The sequence below is a fragment of the Furipterus horrens genome, unplaced genomic scaffold (assembly GCF_987537825.1).
Source record: "Furipterus horrens unplaced genomic scaffold, mFurHor1.1.pri manual_scaffold_6, whole genome shotgun sequence".
NCBI lineage: Eukaryota > Metazoa > Chordata > Mammalia > Chiroptera > Furipteridae > Furipterus > Furipterus horrens.
Window position 1 is genome coordinate 6,881,668 of NW_028327176.1, and position 12,813 is coordinate 6,894,480.

Sequence of the window (12,813 nt, forward strand, 5' to 3'; positions counted from 1 at the left end):
GCTGTCTGACTCAAACTGATGCTATATTTGACAACTCGATTAAAGGTTTATAAAGGTAAGTTCCTCTTTAAAATTACAAAAACAAATAAATATATAAAAATTTTATTTTTTATAAAACCTTTTGCATGATCTCAGTATCATTAATGACTGCCTGAAACAATTATTTCACAGTGGGTTGCAAAACTGGTGGTTTCTATCATTCATTTCACACACACACACAAACACACACACACACACACACACGTCTCCTCGTAATGAAAAGAGACAGGGAGGAAAAAGACATGCCGAGGAGGAAAAAAGGGGCAAAGAGAGGAAACACAGCATGAAGAGGCCTCCGTGTCTGAATATCTGATTTTGCAAACGAAGAGCCCAAGGACCAGAGAGGTTAAGTGACTCAGCTCAAGTCACAGCAGCTTAGACACAGGCCCACGGAGCTTCACCTCAGTGCTCTTCCACACGTCGGTATTCACTTCTCCGGATGTTAAATTCATAATATTTACTAGGTCTGAAAGAGTGATTAACGGAGTAAATACTGCCTGACTTCCAGAAAGAAAATATAAATCTGATTGACATGCAACTAAACGATCCAAAGGAATGTTAGATAAATTTCCATTTAAACATAAGCCCAGTTAAAAATTATGTAAATTTATTCCTCAAGACATTAAAAATAGAACTACCATATGATCTAGCAATTCCACTTCCGGGTACATGGATGAAAGAAATGAAATCATTGTGTGGAAGAAATATCTGCAACCCCCGTGTTCACTGCAGCATTATTTACCACAGCTGAGATACAGACACAACCCAAGTGTCCATCAGCAGATAAATGAATAAAGAAAATGTCACACACACACACACACACATATACACACACACACAGTGTGTGAGAGAGATATCACAATGGATGTTATTCATCCATTAAAAAAGGAAAAAAGAAGATCCTGCCGATGGCGGCATGGCTGGGCCTCGAGCGCAGTGCGCTAAGTGAAATAAGCCAAACACTGTATAATCTTGCTTATACGTAGAATTAAAAAAAAAACACTGAATTCATAGAAAAAAGATCAGATGTGTGTGGTTCCCAGAGGCTTGGCAGGGAGCTGAAGTAATCAGATGAAGGTGGTCAAAAAATACAAACTTCCAGTCATAAGTAAGTACATGGGGATGCAATGCGCAACATGATGACTACGGTCAACACTGCTGTGTGTCGTGTTTTAAAACTGCTGAGAGAGTAAATCCTAAAAGATCTCATCACAAGGGAAAAAACTGCTTTTCTTTCTATTTTTGCATTTCCATGATGTGATGAATGTTAACTAAGCTTATTATGGTAATCATTTCATAATATATGCAAGTCAAGTCCTTGTGCTATACACCTTAAACTTATATGGTGCTATATGTTCATTCTATCTCAATAAAACTGAAAAAAGTAAGTTTTATATATTAATACAAACTACTTAAAGGAATTACTATAGGCAGGAGCCAAGAACAAACAACTAAAAGAAGAAATACAATTAGCCCACAGATATGGAAAATGGTTAATTAGTAACACAACTTAAAACAAAGACATTTCATTGTCTATACACTTTGAAAAGTATTTTTTGTTGTGGTGGTAGTGAGTGCTGTTTTTTAATGGATAATTAATGATCGAGGTTGACAAAATTTTAGTGCCTTCCCATATACTGTTAGAAAAACAAAAGTTTATCTGTAGGCAACAGATTCGCGGATTATTTCCTTTTCTTCTTTATATTTTTTATATTCCCAAAATTCTCTGTAATGAACACTCAGGGAAGCAACATTTTCAGCTTAACTACTAGACTATAAAGACACACAGACTGGCACACAGTGGCTTCTTACCCAGACCCCCTTTGTGGCAGACACTCCAATATGTCGTAGCAAAGAGAGAGCTGGTCACTTCGTTCACAGCTGTAGATGCACTCCAGCGCTACTGCCATCAGCTGGTCCTGATCAGGAATAATTTTTTGCTGCAGCTAGAGAAAATAAAGCACACTGAATTAAATGTCAATAGATTCAGTCAGTCATTTTTTCCATATCTCAGTACCACTGTCAATAGAATATTAAGTAGTTCAATTAATGAGCAGCAGAAGCAAATCTTGATATTTCCTTAGCTTACAGACTTTGGGGATCTTTAATAATTCTCAATGAAATCACATTTTAATTATAGAATCAGCTAAGATAGATAATCTGTACCCATAAGCTTTGAATCTGCTAAACGCAGATTCTTCAATTTATTACATATTCAAGATAGAACAGACACAGTGAATTAAAAAGGCAAGTCATTAAAAACATTTTTAACCCTAGAGCCAAATTTTAGGTGTTCCAATTGCAAAAATATAAAAAATTCCTTACTAATATTCAGAGATGTTCAAACCTACTACTTTTAAGGGTGCGTAATATATGAGTCATTTAACTAAACGGTACTGACATTCTACCCAAAAGAAGTCGCATGCAGAAAGATGGTTACTTTGGGTCACTTTCTATATAGGATGCACCACTTCCCACTGCAAACCGCAGATTCCAATCTTAGAGTATTTTAAGGGAAATAAAAACAACAGATTCGTAGTTTGTTTTTCTCATCTATAAAGCTGGGATATTAACAAGCTCCTAATAGAGAGAATGGTTCTGTGGGTTAAATAAATTAATACATGTAGAATGCTTATCTTACCACCACCGCCGAAACCAAAATGCAGTTTCAAGCTATTTTCTTAGAGACCTTTTCAACAACAAAATAAGTTTTAAGATAATTTCCGTAATAAGACCTAGTTTTCAACATTCTAGCAGAAACACAGAACGAACAGGACAGGGACGGAGGGAAACTGCCCCACAAAGGCATGTTCTCGCAGAAAAATCACATCAGTGGGTGAAAGGAAGAAACACTCAAGGTTACCAGAGAAATAAAGTTTTTCTTTAAAGTAGTTGGGTTAAGGGATTTATATGCCTTCAAGGTGTTAAGAAAAAATATATATCATTAATGTGACACCCCCGTTTGACAAAAAGTTGTCCATGGTTGCAAAGTGACAAACGAGTGAAAGAGGGACAAAAAGGGTAATAAAAGTGTTATTAAAAATTAATCAAGATCGGTACTCTTCCTGACTCCTTATTATGGGTCAAGTACGGTTTCTCAGTTCTTTCCACGTATTAGTTCATAAATCCTCAAAGCAATCCCGCAAGGTCAGCACCGGGACCGTGTCTGTGCTACGCACCAGGAAGCCGAAGGCACGGGAGGCCACCTGGGCCGGGCCGGGGTGCACGCGTGGGCAGCTGCTCCGGAGCCCAAGCCCCGCAGCGCCGGCTCCCGCCGTCCTTCAGAACGTCACAAAGAGGGACAGAGGAGGAGACTGGGGAAAGACATGGGAATAAACACCTCACGTATGGGAAGAGAGTGCCCCAGGACGACAAAAAAAGCGCGGCCAGTGTCAGCCAACGAGGAACTGGGGAAACCAGCTGAGACGGGAGTTCCAGTCCCTGACTTAGCCCCCCACCCCCACTGCCTTCTCTCTGCCTCTTGTCTTCCTCTCCCGGACGCACTCAGGTGTCCTTGAAAGTTAAATGTTCGTGTGTCCATATCTGACCCTAAGGGGTCCCCACTTTCTGTTGGAAATCCTGCAGTCGTCCTTCAGAGAGCAAAGGGAAGGATAAGCCGTTTGCCTTGCCTTTATCTAAACATGAGGGTGGTCAGCTTGTGTCCCCTTGTCTTACTCCTACCTGGGACGCCTTCTCAAGAACATGTCCCATTCGAGACCTCCCTGGTGGTCCAGCTTCACCTCCACTTGGCTTGGACTTCCGCTGGACCTCGGGCTCTTGCGTACGCTCAGTAAATGCTGGCCCGAAGACTAAACCCTCGTAGGACTCTGACACCGAGATCTTTCCTCCTCTCTGTATTTCGGGGGTTCTGTTGTTGTTGTTCTCTTCCTAGGTCACTCAGAATGTCTGTCTTAATATTGCACAGCCCATTGTGTACGTGAATCACAATACTCACATTTTTAAGAGCCTTGCATTCTTGCCCCATTAGACTCCCTACCAGGTACAACTTAACTTCATGCGGTGTAGGACACACACGCCTCATCTTACTTCCATCGTTCCTGCCCTCACACCTCAGTGGTGATATTACACTATCACTTGCTCCACCTCAAGCTAATTGAGGAAAGACCATCCAGAACTTTCTAAGAAGTCAATGAAATGCACAGTCGATTATTTTCCATACTGCAACGCAAGGAAAAGTGTAAAAAATGCAAAAAAAATTTAAAGTCTTAAAATTATGTACTACAGACAACTAAAAAATGAACAACAGATGGTAAGATAGTTGGAAAACCCCAGAGAATCAACCAATAAAACAAATTAGTTCTTGACTTTTTCCGTCTCATTTATTTCACTTAGCATGACATTCTCAAAGTCAAGAACCATATGATTTCACTCATGGGGGATATAAAGCAGAAAGCAGCAAACGAATTAACAAGACAAACAAGAACTCATAGACACAAACAACAGTATGGTGTTCACCAGAGGGAAAGTGGGGGTGAGGGAGAGACAGCAGAGGGGGTAAATGGGGTCAAATACATAGTCACGGAAGGAGACTTGACTTCGGGCGCTTAACACACAATCCATATATAGATGATTTATTATAGATCTATACACTTGAAATGTATATAATCTTATTAATCAATGTCACCCCAATAATTTTAATAAAACATTTTTAAATTACTAAAGTTAAGAATACAAAAGCAATATAGTTCGACGACTAAACATTACAAAGATTTTGGCCTTATTATGGCAATTTATCTATTCAATAGAATCACAGTAAAAATACTAACAACCTATAAGCTATTTTATAGAATTAGCCAAGCTGATGCTGAAGTTCAGATGGGAAGACAAACATAAAAGAGAAAACAAACAAGCAAACAAAAAAAAGCCCTGGGGAAAAAGTTACAAAGGAACACTACCTTTACCAGACTCCAGAACTATAAAATCTCTGTATTAAAACAGTGTGGTACTGGTGTACGAACAGACAAAAAGACCGTTAGAACAATACAGAAACTCTAGAATTTGACCCACAGATGAATGAAAATTTGGTACAGTTCGAAGATATCTCAAATCACTCAGGTCACTTTTTAATAAATGGTGCAAGCCCATTAGGAATACAGAAGATTAACTCCTCATCTCTCATAGCATATAAAAGAATAAATTCCAAACAGATTAAAGATCTAAAATTAAAAATAAAACCATAGAAGTACAAGAAGAAAACATGAATTTCTTGAACACTGGAGTTAAGAAAGGCTTCCTCATGTTTACTCAAAATACAGAGGCAATCAAAGAAAAGACTGATCAATTTGACAAAAAGAAAAAGGTAATTTTGTAAAACATAATCCACCGTAAACAAAGTCAAAAGACAACCTACAAACAGGGAGAAAATTTTACAATATATATCACAGATAGGAAATGATTACACATGAGTGTGTGTGTGTGTGTGTATGTGAGAGAGAGAGAGAGAGAGAGAGAAAGACACAAAGGAACAAAAACGCAAGTGAAAAATAAGGAAAAATAATTCACCAACAAGAGAGAATTCCCCTCAAACACACGACAAAATGTTCAAATTCAGTCATAAGTAGAGAAGCGCAATTGTTAAAGAGCCTTGACATGCTAAGTCTCGCTTAAGCAGAAAGGTTTTTAGATTATCTAGTCAACAATATTGCCAGAAACAAACATTTTATTTCCATCTTTATGTCTGAGTTTTCTAAATATTTGACAATAAGCATTAAGTTAGAAAAAGTAATTTTAAAGCTAAAACTGCCCACTGAATTATGCAATCAGAAAAGAACTGACAACTGGCCCCTAAGAAACTATGATAGGTAGTGAAATCTTATTTAAAAAAGTTGTTCCTAACCCTGACATTCCATCAAAAGCACTTGATAAATTGTCAAATGCCTATTACAGAACCCCCTACTCTATTAGATATCTGGGTTGGACCTAGAAAACTGTATTTTATTTAAAAATTCACATAATCTCATGCACCCGTGCACTCAAAGTATGCTAGTACAGAAGGCAGAGAACAATATGAGAAGGAAGAGTATTTTACTCCTAGATCATCTCTATCCAGTTTCACTTTCCAAAAGCAGATTCAAGCAAAGAGCAAAGGCTTTAAACCAGAGATGGGTGCTTTAGGATGTCGTAAAAGGGAAGTTTGAGGCTCATGACAATGTAAAAATGACAAACATTGTATTCCTGGTCCCGATTATACACTCCTGTCTTCCTAAGAGAGAATTCTCCTTCCCTGCTCCGGCCTGGACTTCCTTTGGCCTGTGACGTGTGAGAGGAGTAACCTGACCGCTCTGAGCTAAAACGTGAAGAGCTAGTGAGGTTCTACTTCGTTCCTTTTCTTGTGCCACAAACTAGCTGAGGGGACTGCTCTTTCAGCCTGAGCCCCGGAATGAAGCAGAAGCCCAGCCACAGCCGGCCTGTCACCTGTGAGAGATGAGTACTGGCTGCCGTAAGCTACGAGGACTGAGGGCCCATTTGTTAATGCAGCGCACCTTAGCCTAAGCTGTCACACACAGGAAGCATGGTTCCTGTCCTATTACTAAAAACACGCTGTGCCGGATTCATGGCAGATCCCACTTACGTTCTTCACATAAACAATCAAGTGAAATAAAAGCAATGCTCAAAGCACAGTCCTAGTCAAGCAAACAAATGTAATCAAGTCCTCTAAAGCAGATAAACAGAACCTGAATCATTCATTCATTCATTCACTCATTCATTCATTCACTTCCCCTGCCAGGATTCACCAAGCATTGCTCTCTCCAAGTCACCACGTTAGAGCCCTGTAGCAAACGCATGGAACACAGAGGACGTGCACAGGAAACAGAGGGAGGGAGAGAAACACGTGCAAACAAGCGTTATAGCACAGGACGCGGTCGGCTATCACAGAGGCCATCACAGGTAAGTCACAGTGGGCTCCACAGGCCAGGGCGTCTCAGAGAGCAGGTCTGGAAGGAGGTACTCTGTAAGCGCAGGAAAGAGGGTTGACCATCCCGTACAGAGGGGACAGCGGGCAGGGACAGAGAGGCCTGAAAAGTTGGGAGCAGGTGTCCAGTGCCCTCGCCGCGGGAAGGGAGGCCAAAGAGGCAGCCCAGAGCAGACGGCAGGGACCCCCAAGCCAGCCTGGAGAGCCCAGCGTGCGTCCTGGAGGCAGGGGAACGCCCCTGGAGGGTTTCCATAGATCAGGACATGACCGGATTTGTGTGGCAGAAAGATAACCCTGGAGAAACAGAGAAGTCAGACTGGAAAACAAATGCCTGGCAACACCACTGCTCTCTCCTTGGATGTTTACGTATTTCGCACGGCCATGTTTTATTCAAAAGGCACATGCTAAATTGCCAAGTAAAACAACAAAAACTGACTACATACAGAGGATTTATAAGCCTCTGCAAGGAAGGAGTATCGCAAACAAGATTACTGACAAGGATTTCGAGTCACTTCTTTCCTCCTCATAAAACATTCACAGCCCATCCATCCCGAGTCTCGCACGGCGCTCTGCTGGCACGGGCCCCCCACCCCGGCCTGCAGCAAAGCTGCCAGATTTAAAAGCAGAACGCTCAGCAGGGCCTGCCCACGACAAGACGGGAACCTTTAAACCACCAATGGACAGATGCACGTCTGACAGTCACGCCTTCCCGAACCAGAACCCGCATGAGGTTCGCTGAGCCGCGCCCTCCCCTCCACGTTAACTCTCCCCGGCTACGGCCACAGAGCGGAGAAGGCCGCCGAGGCAGTCCACGCCGCTACGGCTCAGGGTCGGGAGGGGCCTCCCACGCCTTCTGCCTGAATCCCCATCTGATGCTCGAATCTCACCACGACGTTCTGTGCCTCAAGTGACTCTGCCGTCCTGCTTCAGTCCCTCCAGGGGGAAGGGGGCCACTGGCTCCTGAACCAGCATATCTGATCTACGACTAAGTTCACAGGTTGTGTACCTTGGAAAGTATGCCGCACTTAACAAAACGACTTACCACTAGCAAAGCTCAACAATTATTTGAACCTGATAGAAATACAGAGCTATATGCAAATAGTTATTAAGAATAATTTACAAGATCTTTTTATGAGATCCTAAAGACGTTCATGAATATTCTGAAGGTCCTCAAGGGAAGAAACCTTCTCTGCTAGGATCACTGTCATGGCGAAGCACACGGCTCAGAATGTGACTGAGATTAGAGTGCTGGAACCCAGGTGCCAACCCCCACTGTGTGACCCTGGGCCGCGGCCCAGCCTCTCCGCACCAGGGCTCCTTCCCTGTAACAGAGCATAATAAACACATCCTCCTGTTCAGACTGCGTAAGGATTAAATGAGTTAACATGTGTAAGGCGCCTGCCTCTCAGTCTTTTTGGTATTGACAATTTCCAGAATATAATATTCAACAAACTCTGGAGTCAATTAATTAAAACAAACATAACTTGATGAACTTCTAAAACAATTTTAGACCGAACTGCCGGAACATTTTTTAAAGAATTAAATGACAACCATTTCCTTCTCCATTTAAAGGGAATCTGCCTGCAAAGCCTATTATAAAAAAATGAGAAGTAAAGCCTAATTCTGTAGGGGAGAAAACTACAGAGTTTCTACTTACGTCTGGTTTGGAATGCTGAAATATCTTCAGCGGAAGCTTCAAGTCCTCTTTAGCTAAAGTTACCAAATATTCTCTTAACAGCTCATTCGCCACACCAGCAGACTGCTTCTCACAACGATGAAGAAAGGGGACCATCCACTGGTAGGCACTGGTCACGTACTTGTCCTCAGAGCACTGAAAATATACGTTAAAAACACACACACATTAACGTGAACTGAACACCAGACGAAAGCTCTGACCTCCCAGGTGATCGTCCTGCGGGCAACAGTGGAAGCCCAGCCCTTCCCACAGCGGATGCTCCAGGTCACCCCACACGGAGACTGGGGGGCACAAGAACCACCTGCTGCCGGGCTCCTGGAGCTGCGAGCGGAGACACCCCTGCTGCCGGGGGCCCGGCTCCACCACCGCTCTGGGCTCCCGTGCCGCCTGCGGCGGAAGACAAACATGCTGCTACCACAGCAGGAGGTCTTCCAGAGCACAGGGAGGCTCTGCCCCACGGGCGTGTGCGCGGAGTGGGGCAGGGATCAAAGAATCACAGAGAGGGGGCGACAGGCCAACAGAGAGCGTGGAACAGAAAGACAATAGTCTAGCGATGACCAGAGGGAACGGAGTGGGGGCGGCGCAGAGGGTCAAGGGGGGAATGCCGACAGAAGGAGACTTGACTTGGGGTGGTGAACACATAATACCACATACAGATCATGTGTTGTAGAACTGTGTACCTGATGGGTCGATACAACAAAGCTCTAAAAATCCGCCACTTGAGAACAGTCTTGTCCATAAAATCCCAGACCCTCTCCCTTCCTCTCCCTCCTCCCGTTTTGTTCTGTCCCAATATATCCACCTGCACAAAATTCCAAACAGCACACACCATCCCTGAAATCCCACCATCTCAGTCACCCCGGCAGATACACCCAAATCTCTTAAGAGGACTCTTACATATAAGACAAATCAATTTCACTGGGTGGATGATCCGAAAAGAAATTAGTAAGAGAAAGGGAAAGTCGGGGCAGAGGAAGAGACAAAACAGGCTTTGATAAGAGGGAGGAAGATGAGGAGAGAGGGGGGTGAGAAAGAGGAAGTGGGATGAAAAGAAAGTACCAGAAGAGAAGAAGGGGGGGGGGGGGGGAGCCTACCTGGCAGCTGTGAGCCCACCCAGACCTGACCTGACCCACTCCCACCAGGCCGCCCAGGAGCGAAGGCAAAGAAAGCTATTGGGCAGCTAGCACCTCCTCCGCCCCCTCGTTCCCGACTCAAAGGTGTCGCTCTACTCAGTGGGCTTAGCAGAAACCAGACCCTAACTTCAGGAAAGCACTCTCTCCCCAGGGTGACTGAGCCCCCCCCAAATCTGAGACTGGCCAGGCAAATTCTCCTAACATACCAACCCTGAGGCCAAGATATGTCCTTCACACAAACACCCAGCCTCTGAACCCCAGTAATGGTTCTGAAGACCTTGAAATGTATACATGGTTGTGAGTGATAACACAGTGAAGGGTTAAAAACATGAATCCCAGCATGACGGCTGGCTGAGAAATACGCCGAGCTGGGGGCAGGGGGTGCAGTCACAAATAGATAAATATGAACAAAGGCCAGGGGGGCACGAAAACAGCCAAAATCGTTTTGGATGCCTTCAGTAACTAATCCATAAAACTCAGTACTTTTTTTTTTCTTTTTTTAAGTCAAGAAACCTTCCTTTATTTATTAAGTTCTCGGGTTTGAGGGCTATTTCATCTTTGGCTTTGAGATACACATTAATCACAGTACACAAGAAATATTTTAAAAGAAAGTTAAAATAAAACCTACACTGTTCATCAGTAATCTTAGTTTTTCAATGTCTTCCATCTGCTGAAGTTCCTTCAAAGTTAGAGTTAAGTCACATCCGGCTTCATAGACCAATGTTTCCAGAGTAACCAAATTATCGCACAGAACCAGCAAACCGGGAATATTGCGCTCCATTCCAAGTCGAATAAGTGACAAAGCACAGTCAACCTAAAATGGAAAGGCCACAGTGAGTCTGAGTTTTGCAGCTTTGCCAGATACACTCAGGTAAAAGCCTCTGTATAGAATCTAATTCCTGTAATCAATGTACATAAATAAAATCACATCAACAATAACACACATTTTTAGCACAAAACTTTAGAGGTATTTACCAAATGTATCAGGGTCAAACTGGTACAAAAGAAAAAAACATATAATCTGCAAGAAATTCTGAAGGTAAAGATGGTAAGGGAAAGACAGTCGTCTTAAATTCATAGACCAGTTTTACATATATTTGTCTATTTATTTCCAAAGTAAATTATGTTTTAGAATCAAATAACCAACACATTAAATGAAAGTAGACTCTCAGGAAACTTAAAGAATTGTATCACAAACCCAAGCCTTCGCTGGATAAATTTCACCACTATAGACACGTTTTCGTAAGCCAACAAAAATGGTTAGCTAAAGGCATTTGTGGGCACTAAGGAGGAAGAAGTCCCATATCAATTAAATCTCTAAAAATGAAAAGGCTAAAACTATGTTAGATATCACTTTGATTATAGCTTAAGTCACATGAAATGTCAATACATGAAATGAAGCTAACGAATAATACCTCTATTAGGAGTGTATTTAAACATAAGAAAAGATGAGAGAAAGAAGGCAGCTAAATTAAGCACCCCCAAACCACTCCCTGCTTTTAAGGTTCCTCCATGTTTCTTCTTGACTTGATGGCTCATTTCTTTTTAGCGCTGAGGAATATTCCGTTGTGCGGTTGTAGCAATGTTTCTGTATCCATTCACCTGCTAAGGGACACCTCGGTTCACCAATTATAGCAAACACGGCACTCAATGCAAGATGTCAGTAACAGAGGACTGGTGAGGGGGTGGAATGGGGTGTGCATATGCGAACTCCGCCCCGTCTACACCATTTTTCTATAAAACTACAACTCCTCTAAAAAATAAACCAGTAATAAAATGAATGTGTAAGAACATCGATAAGTGCAAAGATGATATTTTATTCCACGTTTTAGTGCGGCCCCTTTTCGCTTTGTGTCACTGCTACTTTTTAAATAATCCTGAATAATGGCTGAAATTTGGGTTACAAAATATCTAAACACTACAGATGGAGGAGTCATTATTGACCTTTCGAAAGGCATGAGGGTGCATTTTCGGACATGAGAAACTTTTGAATTCTCATTCCTAGTTCAAGTAACAGAACTACCTAGAAATCAGCTATTCAAATGTACATATAGATACACTCACACACACGCTTCTCCTTTCCCTCAAAAAGCTCTATCTGGTTCAGCTAAGAAACTGCAAAGTGCTCAGACTAAACCGGCCTAAACACAGTCCTTTTCCGTGTCAGACAGAGACAGCAGTAAGCTCCATGCATTTCCTTAAATCGCGCCATGCCGCTGGAATCTTAAGTACAAATTAAGATTTGCCTTAATCTTGATACAAATCATACATTTACTTGCACAAAAATGTGCCTCACTAGCTCACCTGAGAGCTTTCTTCATGAATTATCACCAAGTGAGTTGCTCCCATATTAAAAAAATAAAATACCTTTGCCTAAGCTGACCAATATGAACGAGTCATTGTTCATATTGTGCATGAACTGGTCTAAGACTGTAGTTCTCAGCGGCAGCAGATGGTCTGCCAGGAGGCATCCAGAAAACCTGAGGAGGCCTTTCTGTCTATCGTACGAATTAGTGGGACCTACAGACATCACGTGGGTGGAAGCCAGGGACGCTAGGTGTCCCAAAAACGTGCAGAGCAGCCCCCATAGCCCACTTGTCCTGAGTTCTGCCTACCTTCCAAATGTCCACAAAAACCTAGTAACAATGATCAGAATCTAGATCTCCACTTCATTTAGTATTTACACAAAATTCTTCTTTGTATGACTTGATGTACACAGAATTTTCTTCAATGCAGCTATGATACAATCAAGGTTGGAATTTTTTATTGTTTCGTTAAAAAGTTTATTATGAGTTGTTCACATCCCACAGAGCAATTTGCAGTATTTAATGCAAACAATACTACATACCTGAATCTGCAACTTCAGCTACCTTATTCAAAGAGATTTCTCACTGACTTTATTTCCCAGCATAGTCATGACCCAATATTTACATATTTTATTTACCCAATATATGGCATTATATTAATTTTTTGCAAATTTTCTACTAAGAAGATACAGCTATGATTTTCTC

At 42.2% G+C, this 12,813-nt stretch overlaps 1 protein-coding gene across 1 annotated transcript in view; it reads right to left on the minus strand.

Moving 5' to 3' along the window:
• Positions 1-12,813, minus strand: part of NBAS (NBAS subunit of NRZ tethering complex) — a 257,267-nt gene that overhangs the window by 144,528 nt on the left and 99,926 nt on the right. Inside the window, exons 24-26 of the mRNA XM_090280933.1 lie at positions 10,431-10,616; positions 8,631-8,804; positions 1,852-1,985 (exon numbers count right to left, since the gene is read on the minus strand). Coding sequence (XP_090137059.1) covers positions 1,852-1,985; positions 8,631-8,804; positions 10,431-10,616 — 494 coding nt within the window. The remainder of the gene's footprint in view (positions 1-1,851; positions 1,986-8,630; positions 8,805-10,430; positions 10,617-12,813) is intronic.